Raw genomic sequence first — 13,365 nt, 5'->3', positions numbered from 1 at the left:
TGTAGTAAGGTGTTGAATCCATCTCAAGTTATAATATTTGCCTACTATGTATGTTGAAGCGCCGGTTCTATAAGGGCTTAAGATTCAATATAGATTGACGGAGAGCATTGAACTAAGTTTGCAAAATAAATCAATGGTTGATCTCTTGCTTGTCGGTTTATGCAAAAAATCGTGCCGACCAGAACTGCGGTTATTCATATTTGAACTGTTTTTATCGGCGTATTGGTAATAGGCCAACATTTGAATGTGCGATCGTTTATTATCAAACAAACTGCCTGAGTTGATAAAGTTCCCTTTGACGAAGCATCTGCGCCAAAATTATTACCATGTTGTATTGAAAAGAAATATTAATTCAAGCTATCAAAAGTCAAAAGCTCAATTCATCACCTGCAAAGTAAAAGGCATTCCAGTGGAAGCGATTCCCCTACGGAAATGTATGCCCTCAGAAATTATGTGCCATCTCTTGAATTTTTAGAATGTGGAAAACCTGTTAGGCTTGAGGCAATATGCTTTATAGCAGTGTTTTTCGACCACTTTGCCTCGTTACACTAGTTTGCCGTGGGGTATTGCCTGTTGTGCTGTAGAAAAATCTCCAATTTCAATTATTTTGTCCATAAAACAGGCTCAGTTTTTAAACTGAGTGAATGGAAATATTTTATTTTAGTATCAAATATTTTTTTTTGGTGTTTATTCCAATTCAAGACATTTCGACGAGAACGACTTTATATTGTGAATTTAGAGTTTCATTTTTTAACATTTTCTGTTGCTGGTGTCCCTCTTGATTTTTTTCAATGCAAAAATTTGATAGTATGATAGATAGTATAGAAAGATTTGTTCTGTCACACCCTTTTTGAATTAGTTTAATCTGTTCTTTTCAAATCTTTTTAAATTAGTGGAGTCATTATGCAACACTATTAAGATCGATTGTGGCAAGTTTTTTCGAACGAATGACAGCCACGTAGCTGTAGGGGGCACGGGGGGCAAATTAAGATTTTGACAACAACGTGCCCCCTCTGGCTACAGTTTTCCCCAATGATAATTTGAAAATTTGGCATAATTATGATCCCGTGAGTTTAATTTAGTCCAAATATATATGTTTGTTATATACCTGTTGTCTTATTTTAAACCCTGCCCCCCCCTCAGGTACGGTTCTTGCTCGAGTTTGCCCACCCTAGCCGACATCTACAGCTACGTGGTTGGCGAATGTTCGCATTACATCATTTTTAGATCGTTCACTAAAAGTCTTGCCAACTAATAAGAAATAAATATATCTTGCCAACTTGAACACTTAATCAAAAACAAAGGCTAACAGATCTCAGACTGTTAAATGTCCTTAGGATGCTTTATAAAAACCGGTATAGAGAGAAGACAGCTGCGTTTTTAATAGCTTAAAAATCAAAATCGTCAACAGAAATATCTTGCAACCATTCAATTCATTCGGGTTGTTTCATGGTAAATATATGTCATTATCTGGCTCGTCGAACCGAGATTGTGGGAGTAAACGACATCAATGGCAACATCAATTAGAGACGTTTGGGGGAGCGCAGACTAATCAGAAAATTAAGTGGACGAAAATTACTAGTAGTAAAGATATCTCCCACCAGAAGCGGCGCTACGGGGAGGAATGGGGGACACGCCCCCCAGTTCTCGGCAGGATCAATTTTGCATTTCGTCTAAATTCGACGAGAGAATGTCGAGGGAGGGGTAATATTTTAGCAACATACTTTTTGTGATGTAATCCTATGATATTCAATCTGTTGTGTTTACGTAAGCAAAAGTTAGTCATGGGCGCTCCCTTCAAGTAAAATTTGCGTTCCCTGTTAATAAAAGGATGTTTTCTGGTTGTAAAAAGAGCGTGGCCTAAAAATTTTTGCCTTACCCCTCCAGGTTCTAGAGGCTGGCGCCGCCATTGTCTCCCACTAAAAAGGACCTAGCCTGAGATGAGGCTCAGAGCTCGTTATTCGCAAGGCTAAAAAGGAGCTATATCTAGGGAGAATGCCACGACATTCTGATGCGTTGAGAAAAAATGCACAAAGAGACAAGATAATTTTATGAAGACATAATTGAGCGAAGGCATTTTTTATTTGTATGTTAAAAAGGCCCTGGATCAATAGCACATGTTGCATTTACAACATCGCTGCATAATTTCAAATGTGTTGCACAATATAGCAAAATGACTGACACCTTTATGCAATGTTTCAACAACAACATGTTTACCTGAGAATTTATAGTTTTTTGAGAACTGATTGTAATTTACTCATGGAACATGAAAATTTAACTAAGCTGCAAGGAGTTGGCAAATATATTAAGAAAAAGTCAATTTTAAAACTATTTTAAACATTGGTAGCTATAGCTATTTGAGCTACATCCAAGTCATGCATTTTACTGGGATCAAGTCATATCTCTTCTCAAAATCAGCAAAATTATTGGGAGTAAACAAGAACTACAAGGCGTTTCGAATAAAGCAAAGTCAAAAACATCAGCTATTAAACAAGTATCGGAATGGCAATGTAAAAACGTCGACAGGTGTTCTGACAAGCAAGGAATGGGAAGACGTCAAGAGCATTTGCATGCCCTGAGCAATTTGCAAGTGATGCTAAAGCCCAAGAATTGCAAAGGCAATTGCAGCGCACCTTCCAAGGAAACCGTGACCCTTGCAGCAACCTATTGAATACACGTGATGCCAAAAAGCTGTAACTAAGGTGTATGTTAATGACGCAGTCAACCCCTCATTAAAACTGCGACACTTACTGATCAAATGACTTTTTCAAATCTGGTTGTTACGGAATTTTAATCAGTTAAATATCAAATAAAATCAAATAAACTTTTCAGCATTATTTTGAAAGCATCAACTATTTTTGTTTACGATTTTTCTGCATTAACGTTTATTTGTGTCGCAATAATTTGCCTTTTTGTCTGGTGTTTAGCCAATAGGTATTTCTACAATTTGATGAATATTTTGAGCTGCGTCACAATGCCACGCCAAAACTTGGTATATTTTCGGTCACGCCCTATTTTGTCGGTAAATTTGTGACTGACCCCCCATCCCCTGAGTGAAAGTGTTTAGCGACGGCCCTGTTTGTTACCGTAAACTTTTGTTCCTTCTTTGATGATCTTTTGGTCCTAACTTTTGTTGATAAACTCTTGGTCCTTTGGTGTTTTTAATCGAGATATTTTTGTTACTTTGGCTGATTGAATCGAGTGGAAACAACTATTTGAGAGTGATTTGCAGGAAGGGTTTGATTTGAAAATTGAAGGAACAAAAATTCTTTTTCACAAGGCCATCTCGCTTGAAAGTAAAATTACATTTTGGAAAAAAACTCCTTTCTGATTCATTGGAATCCAACTATGCCTCTTTCTGGCGGCCATTATTCTGGGCTAGTCTCGACTGCACAGTTTTGCTTAGGGGCTTTCCAAAGTCAGCGGGAATTGTTGGAGGGCTTAAGCCCCTTATCCTTCAAGGAATTAAGGCCCTCCCTTTAAATTAGCGAAACTATTCTATAGCAGTTCTAAATTTTGTTGATATTAGAGTATACTGTGATGTTGATATTTTCATTGCTTAAAAATTTATTTTTTTAGATGGGTTTGTCAAGCCTCTCCCAAGACATTTACAAGATAATCGACATTGCAACATTAGAGGAATTAGCTTCAGGAGGGCCAGGATGCTACTTCTCACATGTAGAAGAAGTAAGTGTACTATGTTTTTTAAAGCTCTTTTCTACCATTCACCCAGCCAAGACGTTTTGAAGGATTCGCCTCATTTAGCAAACAAAACTCAGGCTGGCAGGCAGTTGTCTTGATAAAAGTAGAAATAAAGGGGTGAAGGGTTGTTCTAGAAAGAATTCTGAAGCCGCTAAAGAATGCTTTTGTGTCTGTAACAATACCCAAGTACTGCTTAACCGAAAATTTCCAATTCGGAGCATGGAAAAGGTTGGGAAACATAACATGCAGACCACCATCAAAGTACTCCTTACGTGTCTTTTAGGACTTTTTTATTATTATAGTATGTTGCTAGATAACGAGAATACAGCAAAATAACGTCAATTTATCTAGCATCATTAGAAATCAATTAGTGAACATATTCGATCTCGTAAAAGTCCTAAAGGATTTATATACGAAAAACCCACAATAATCTTAAGCCATCTCTTCTCCAGTTTTGAATTCCATCTATTCTTTCAGTCTCTCCAATAAAGATTTCAAGGCTTTGAATTATGCAACTTTTTATTGGCCAAAAGACGTTATGTATGAAACTTTTTGTTCATTGTCCAGTTTCTTTTTCAAGCTAAAACGAATTTAAATCATCATGTAGACATGGCAGTATTGCTGTGAAAATGACATTTTCTAGCTTCAGTTCAGCCCTTGGCAAGAACGTGTCTACATCTTCGAGATGCGCGTTAGGGGTTATCAAGCTCATTAAAACTTTGCTAGAATAGCTGCCAACTGTCTCTTGTAAGTGACCAAAAACCGTTACAATTCAAGCTCCATTTGCAAGGGATCGGATCCATTGCCACGGGTTGGACTTGCGTGCAGGGGCGCCGGAAGCATTTTGAGGCGGTGGTGGCACCTACTCAAAAAGGGCACATTTTCAATGGTTAACGGTAACACTGTAAGAGAAAAATGATATAACATAATACTTTGGTACCAATAAAACGTTTAATCTAAAAGGCCAGTCTAAAATTTCCGATGCTGTTGTTTAGGCTTTTGCTGGGGGGGGGGGGGAGGGGGCGGTACCTTTACTGAAAATGTTTAGGGTAAAACTTTTTCTGAAAATGGCGGAGTTATCGGTATCAGTTTTTGAATAGATACAGAATTATAGTTACCATTTTAAAAAAATATTGCAAAATTATTAGGAGGGAGATTGAGCATTAACAAAATAAATGTCCAATTAGAAATGAATGTATGAAATATGTGCAATATTGAGATTTTTTGGCAAAGGACATGCAAAATTTGTTTGATGATTTTGTTGTGCTTTAAAAATGTTATTTGCTTTGCCGAATTATGGGCATAGTTTGCATCATGTTTGCGGAATTATGGGTCACATTTTTTCAGACATGTGCGGAATCATGGGTCCAAATTTTTTAACCAAAATTCCTTGTCTCCGTTCAAAATTAGGCTTTGCTAACCCCGTCGGCTGTTGGCTCTCGTGTCGTATCACGCTGCATTGTGCTAAAAGTACGTTCTGCAGTTGCATTTGAAAATGCAAATGAATTGTACAATTGCAATGACTTGTGAGTTCTGGCAGGCATTCTTTACGGAATTCAATTGAAGTCATGATTGATCAAAGGGTTTTCTTCTTTGTTACCTTCTATCTTGGTACAGCAACTTCTTTCTTATAAATTCTGATGACTTTGCTAAAGTTCACCTCATTTTAAAAAGCTTTTAGATTACTTCAATTTAAGCGTCTACTAGTTAACTTGGATTAATGTTACGCATTGTATTAGTGTTTGACATGCTCTACAAAAACACCTTTAATAGGGGCCCCATCTCAGTTTTCCCTTAGGACCCCAGATGCCTCTGTTACGCAAATCACCTTATCCTAAAGTAGTTTCCTAAATTTCAGAGTGTTGCCGAAAGAAATAGCATTATTGCAAATAAGTTCATAACAAATGCACCCAATATTTTAATTGCTATCATTTTGTTCCTAACTGCACTAATGTTTCATCTCACCTAAGATACTAAGATTTTACATATTTATTCTATTCATTTAAACACAGTGCCATTTTCACAAGGGCACAGTGCTGCCCCCGCTGTCCCCGCTGTCCCCGCTGTCCCCGCTGCCCCCTGCTTGCGTGTATGAGACTTTTCACATAGATCTGCTACTAGCATTCACAGGCTATTTATCACAAATGTCTTCACAATTTGCCACTGGCTTCAACGCATTCCCCAAAAATTCAATTTGCTTGATATTTTTTAATGTCTCTACTCTACACAAATATTATTAAGATATTCTGGATAAGAAGGCTTATAAACTCATCGAAAAGAACTAATTCTGACCAATCCTTTTGCATAGTCTAAGGAATCTGGTGGTGTCATGCGAAGGGTCGCAAAACAGCATTGAGTAGATTGAACCTAGATGCAGATAACATGACAATTACTTCTTTTCTCAAAGTCAGTCACGAATGTATGTTTTGGCCTAAACGCAAATGGAGCTATAGTGGGGACTGAAGTCTTATTGATCTGGGCAATATGGTTCTTTTTTCAATATTCTGAAATCGATGCTTGATGTGTGTGGTGGACCTGAATTAATGAATAAGTCCTATACAGCTCTTTTGCTTTTTTTTCCTGACGAGATTTTCCTAATGGTTTCCATAGCTGCTTGAAAAAGAGTAATCCGGTTTTCTTGAGAAACTATCGCCTCTCGCTTCGTATTTTTGTTTTCTCTTGCAAACATGATTTTTGACAACGGTTCCTTTGCCTTATATCACTCAGAAATAATCTTATATGATCTTTCAACTTGCCATAGAAGTAGAACTTTAGAAAGAGAATTAATTCAACCGCACGTCGTTCGTAATTAGCGAATGACATAAAACCTTGTATGATCTGTAAGAAGAGTTTTGCAGAAAACAGAAAGAGACTGCAAAGGCCCGACTCACAGCAAGATACATTTAGCTTTTAAATGAAATGTTTTAACTATCTTACATTGGCATAATATTACAAGATTCCTAGAAGATCTCAAAGTTAAAATTACGTTACTAAAAGCATAGATGACATAAAATTTGCAAAAATACTATTAAAATTGAAGGCAAGACATTAAACTATATACTCGTGATCCCAAATTATGAATCCGACAATACAAGTACTTTTTTGGTCAATGAAGTAAAAATGTGGACCTAAACTATGACATTTTCCCAAAACAGCGTCCTGGAAGAACAGAACCTTCAACTCTGTACATTTATAAACCTTATTAAAAAAACATACATACAGGCTGCCGAAGGGCAGCGAAAATTCTAAGAAAAAAATTTTTTGATCGTGTATTTGTGTTTTTTAATTATGGTTTATAAATGTACCGAGTTACCTAAGTATAATTTGTCATACAAGGCACGGGATCTCTTAAAATCCTTGGCCCAAAAAGCCAGTGACCGGAATTACGTCTCCTTTAAGTTTTTGAATACATTTATTGGTATTCTTGCATGATCATCACCTTTTACATTATTAATATCTGTTTGTCTGAAGGAAAACTAACAATAAAGAATATTTGATTAGAAAGTAAAAGTTGAGGATCCTTAAAGAAAATTGGAATTTTCGTGAAATCCGCTCCTCTTCATTCAGAACATCGACGAAAAGATCTTTCTCTTGTCTCGTTGCTGTATGCCTTGCCTCCCTTCTTCTGAATACGAGATTCTAGTCGGGGTAATATTTTGGCGACATATGTTATTTATGCAACCCTTTGAGTATGGAACTTCCTTTGCGTAAAAATAAGTTAGTCATGGACGTTTGCTGGGTGTAAATTGACGTACCCTGTTGGTGATAGGACGTTTTCTGACAATAAAAAGGGCGTGGCCTAAAAGATTTTTCTTTGTAAAACTTTCAGGAAAAACTTCTTTTTATCTTCTTTAATTTGTAAGGGAATTTGGAAAGATGAACTTTCTCGAATTCGCTAAAAGACAAACAATTTTATTTATAAAGTCCCTTTTCTATCGCTCTATACGATCTGAAGTGGAGGATGCATATTAAAGGTTGTTTTTTGTTTAGAAGAGCTGGGTTAATGGTATTAAAGTCTCTATTTTGTCAAAAGAAGTCCCCAAAGATTTTATATAACAATAATTAAGATCACCCCAGGTCATTATAAAACGAAAAAGAAACTTCAAATCTATCTTCATAGTGGTGTTTCCTTCAATTGTGCCAGTCAGCTTCATGATATATAGCTTTTCCTTCTTTCATTCCACAAGAGCATCAGACAGGTACAATTAGGCTTTTAGAGACCCTTCATAAACTTTCAGCTCAATTGATAAAGGAAAATAGCAACTTTCAGTCTGGCAAGCTTGTTTTCTAATAGTCTTTGGAGTCTGTTTAGGAATCTAAGCTCTGAAAGATTTGTCTAGTCACCTTTCCTGGGTAGTGTATCTTTATCGTCTCCATTTTCAGTCTGTCTTCGGATACAATTCTAAGAGGATTTCCGTAGGCTGCAGGCTCTGAATTCTTACTAGTTTCTGTTTTCAACTGGCCCTACTCTTTACCAGAGAAAACAGGCTGAAGAATTCCACACATATAAAACGCAAAAAGCCTTATGTTTGCTCTAGGTTGTTTTAATTTGATTTAATTTTCATATAAACTTCCAAGTATCATTAGAAAGGAGCAAAAATGTTGCACAGCAAGCGTGTGAGAAAAATGGGGCAGGCATATTGCCCTAGACATGTAGCTTACTCTAAGTCAAAACATATGCCTTAATATGTTTCGCCTGCAAAGCCCGAATGCTCAGCTGCATTAAAGCCCTTTTAATCATGTTTGTTCACATTCCTAACATGGGTATTTTTCTGGAGGCAAGTGGGGATATCGCCAAATTTTACGACAAACCCTTGATTCCCGGTATGAAATATCGTGGCGGAAAATCCTTACAGTCTGAGCTCCATCTTACATGGGTGTGTTTCTCTTAAGTCACAGAATTCAGGTCTGATCGTTTTAAGTTTCCTTTGATTCTATCGATATTTGATTTAATAGGCACTCATTATTCAACACTTAATCGTTTTATTTTGCTTAGATTCATTGCTTTATTCAGTTATATTGATATCAATGATTTTTAAATGATTCTTAGCCGCTTAAATCCTCATTAGAAATGCTAGAGAAAATAGTTGTGAGATATAGAACACACACCTGGAATGTTTGGCAAGGTAACTCAGCACTTCAACAACGTGCAACATAAACGTGTATATTCCTTTTCTGATAGTAAAAAACATTAAGTCAATACTTGGAGCAAATGGCGAATTTTATACTTTAATTACAATTTGTTTCTTCATTGTATATATATTCAAATTTCCTCATTATGGTCATGTTTGCAAATGAAAAAGCTCACAAGGAATCAACAGAAGAAGTATATGGACTTGCACTTTAAACAGTAATAACAACAATACAACTCAATACAAAATCAGCCTTCCGAATAATTTTTCTCCAATTTCCTTAAAAATGCAGATCTTATAGTGTTAGCTTTAGCTTCCTTAAGTTATTTGATTTCACCATTACTAAAATTTTTCCAGGCAACGTAAAGCTGGTCACGAAAGTTGTTTGAATTGTGACCCATCTAATACTTTTTACAACTACGACGCTACAAGTACTATCTTGTTACACCTTGCAATTATCCTTGACAAAAAAGTTTTCTTCGTCTTACCCTAAGCTACAAGGGTTTTTCCGATAATTTCTCTTTGTTTACATTTCTACTACGGATTTTGGACGAATATTGTTGACATGCCTAAAACATAACAGAGGTCAATGAGAAAACTCTCTCAGATCAGCCATAAGCACTGTGCCATAAGCTCTTATATCCTTTATTCAACAAAACTGGGGCTAATCAAACATGTCGGAACTAAACATATAAACGAGGCTATAAACATTATTGATACGATACATGTCATTGGAGTCACTGGAAAGAACAAAACAAAGAAGGGTACAGCTTTAAAAAAGTGATCTTTGTCAGACTAGGAAAGTTATGATAAGATGCAGTCTCATCGATACCAAAGCAATGCCTTTTCAGTTCGAAAATGGCTCCACTTACGCATTTGACTCCCCAAACCCATCCCTTGTATATATTTATTTGATTTATTTTGATTGTTCTGTCTAGTTATTTGAAATAAAGCAAAGAGAGAACTTGACAGATGTAATAAGGACCGAGGATGTTCAGGAATGTGCTATGTCGGCAAATGAAGACATCTTTAAACGAAACAGTTGACTAGACAAGTGTCGAAAAGGCCAACAATAATGATTTTCCTTAATTGTAAGCAATGAAGAGCACGAAAGAACTCATATGCAAGAACTATTTGTCATTAGTTGTATGAATTTCAGACAGTTTGAGAACGAGATTAAGTTTATAGCAGACAAAATCCACTTCTTAAAAACAAAATCTTAAAAACATAGGTTAAAATGAAACAAAAAACTATTTTGTCAAATATTCCCTCCTCGGGCTAAAATTATTCTTTTGGTAATCCCTTTAACATAGTCTTCCGTGCCATTTAACCGAAAAAGTCTTCATTAGGTTAAAAATGTTCATCTTCTCTGATATTTCTCTATCACAGCTATTTAGATGCTAAAATGGCAAGATCCTTTCATCTACGCCCATGTTATCATTTCTAGTTTATGAATTCGCCTGGCAACCAGCCATCCTATTAACTCTACCTAGCTGATATTGAACTGTACTGTATGATTTCTGTTGCTGTTGCTCCTCAACAACTAAAGCCTTGCCTGCGTCACTAAATGTCTGAATCTGTGAAAGGTCGTCTAGAAACCAGACTTAAGTTCAACTGTTGCTGAAAAGTTATTACTTCAGTCAAACATAGAAATCTCCTTTGTGACAACTCCATGTAGTAAGAAAATGGATCGGTCTGAAACAAAAGTGTACAATTAGATGGCTTATGCAACTCGTAAGGCAAGCTAATGAATTTTCAATCTTTGACAAATTATTTCACAATTTTTAAACAGAATGAAAAAGTCGTGAGGTTCAATTGTTTACTCCAGTCTGAAAAATTGTTATTAAAAGGAGATTTTATTGCTAGCATAAGTACAGTTATTTTCAAAAGGGCCATTTTACTATCGAATTGTTGATTGTTTGTAGTCTTGATAGGCTGTCTTGTCTCCCTAATGGTGAGTTACATGTTCCCGAGTTTATGAATGTTCATTTTCTTTCGTTGGCTGGCTAACAAGATTTGACAAGGAAACGATTTAATAACGCTGAACCAATATAAGCCTTCTCAAATTATTTTGCCAATTTGACAGCAAGAACTAAAGCATTGTCCATATTATGTTTATACGTTTGTATCCACCCGTGCCCTATCATTTTTATTAATCATAACGACTCATATTCCCTCCTAGCCCGCAAATAAAGTCTCTCATCTATAGATCAACAAATATATTCAATCAAATAAAATATTTTCTTCATAAATTTCTCCCACACACCAAAGCTTTTTGGGGTACCGTAATTCCCCTGATAAATGCTTAACCTCAAATAATCACCCGCCTTCAACAAACGTCTCCCCTTTCCAATCCAAAGCGAAAATAGAAACCTCTATCGGACAGAAGCCTTCCTTTCACGAATGCCGCAGCATTTGTCAAGCATTTTCTTTGAGTGACATCCTAAGTACAACATCTTAATTTTATAACCAGCGTCTCACTCTTATAAATTTAAACGTCACATCAAATTTCTCGAAAATTTAATAGAGAAAACAGAGTTCCTGGATAAAAACCACTACAAAGACAATACTTAATTGTCAAGATAAGAGCCAACAGTCTTTAGAGCCTTCTTAAAATTTGAGTATTCTCGTCTGATAAGCTGATAAGATATTTATTGAAAGCTTAAAAGAGGAAGATTTTTAAGAAAATATTGGTATGAACTAAAGTGCAATTCATCGAGATTAACAAGAGGTTAAAACAAAGTAGAATGTCTTAACTCATATTTATTGCTTCGGATAACTCGATGTAATACGGTGATCCTGATGAAACAATCTCTTTACAGCTGTATTCTGGTTGCCATTTGCCAAGTCAGACAGTAAAGTCAGCTCATTAAATTGTTTTCAAAATCAAGACAAGAATTTACTTGAAATGAAAATTTTTTTCAATTGTTTCTGTTTACGTCACAATTTTACTCAATTGCTTTTTTTCTGCTCTCCCTATACTGTTAAGGTTGTAACGTGATTTGTAAAGCAACTGCATGTGATATGCTCATAAGTAAAAAGTTGTTAACTATGATACACGCCAAAGTCATCTTGATAGCTTTTAATAGTATCATATTCAGTCAGTAAAGGATAATATATAATTGAAATTTATTTTAGCATAGAAATGTCGGCAGGACGTTTCGAAATCCCCAATTTCTTTCTTTCAAACAAATTATACCGCCAAATCGTTACCCAGAAACAAATTAGTCTCGCTTGTGCTTATGAAATTATTAGCTCCCTAGCACATTGTTCATTTTCCCTAAGGGCAGTAGCGAAGACTGGGCCAAAGACACTTAGGAGTGGCATTAAAATAGTGTAAGTTTTGGGGTTGGCTTGTACAAAATGTAAAACTTGTAGAAGACTAAAGATCGTATGATTTGACCCTAGACAGATTCACCACATGGATCAATATTTTAGTCTCTTTTTTTAAATTTTTCTAGACGATTTTTTACAACCTTTGTGACCCATTTTTATGTAATGGTGCTGACGATAGCATGATGTCTGCACTTGCATCTTGTGCCGATGAACTATTTCAACTTAGAAAAATCAAGACAAATAAATGCTTCAATTTGCTCAAACATATAAGATTATTCTTACTGAGTTTGAAATTTGCAAAGAATTTGAAAAAAGTTACAATGTGACTCTATTTGATGCTCATATCGACGAAATCAGTAGCATAGTAACCCAACAGTTCAGTTATCTCAGAGAATTTGCAGCAAATACTTTGTTGGCAGCCCAACAAATACAATGAGAAAATATGATTGTAATTCTTTTATGCTATAGAATTTCGATTAGATTTATTTCCACTAATATAGGCATTGTGTGGTAAAGGAAGCCAGGATGAGCTAGAGCAAATTAAGGGGTGAACACAAGGACTGGCCTACACTATTTACACTAGCTTTTTGTTGTTGTGGAAACATTCAGCTTCCAGCTCGAAAGAAAATACTAATATTTTTCGTACTAAACAGTCTAAAATTTGATATAAAAATATTTTCTTTAGAATAGATATGCATGTAATTTTTGCTGCAAGTGAAAAGCATGCCCCGCAGGTCCAGGAATCTTTTCCAGGTAGCTGATTAGAGAGCGAAGCATTCAGTTTCCATTGACTCTGGTCGCGAGAATTTCATTTACGAAAATTACCGTTATTTTAAAAATTATTTAAAAAGTGGTACTGTTTTACTGGTTTTAATTTCGTATTTTAAAATCGCGGTTTCTCTGACAATTGCACCAGACAAGCATTTGATTTATTGTAAGACAGGTTTATCTTGACCATCGATCATTTCGTGGTTTATTCGTTTTCTTAGTGGCAAGACACAAGCCACATTCATGCTCCTATTATTAAATAAAGTAAAGTACTTATTCATAGTGGTATTGACCAACACCCTGGTGGAGAGACTTTTCTAACCCATATCCTTCCCAGTCCGTTTCTATCTAAGAATGCTGCAAGGTTGTAGAAGATGAACAACCATCGAAGAATGCATGTTGCTTTCTCAGTCTATGTTTTCATAGC

At 35.8% G+C, this 13,365-nt stretch overlaps 1 protein-coding gene across 8 annotated transcripts in view; it reads left to right on the top strand.

Moving 5' to 3' along the window:
• The window catches only part of LOC135681348 (uncharacterized), an 87,905-nt gene that overhangs the window by 21,875 nt on the left and 52,665 nt on the right, over window positions 1-13,365 (top strand). For all 8 annotated transcript variants that reach the window (XM_089111743.1, XM_089111742.1, XM_089111744.1 and 5 more), the window contains exon 3: window positions 3,580-3,687. In XM_089111743.1, the coding sequence (XP_088967869.1) occupies window positions 3,580-3,687 (108 nt within the window). The remainder of the gene's footprint in view (window positions 1-3,579; window positions 3,688-13,365) is intronic.

Source organism: Rhopilema esculentum, chromosome 12, assembly GCF_057945365.1.
Source record: "Rhopilema esculentum isolate cy_ngs chromosome 12, ASM5794536v1, whole genome shotgun sequence".
NCBI classification, from domain to species: Eukaryota; Metazoa; Cnidaria; class Scyphozoa; order Rhizostomeae; family Rhizostomatidae; genus Rhopilema; species Rhopilema esculentum.
The sequence above is the reverse complement of the archived record's forward strand: the minus strand, read 5'-3'. Positions and strand labels throughout refer to the sequence as shown.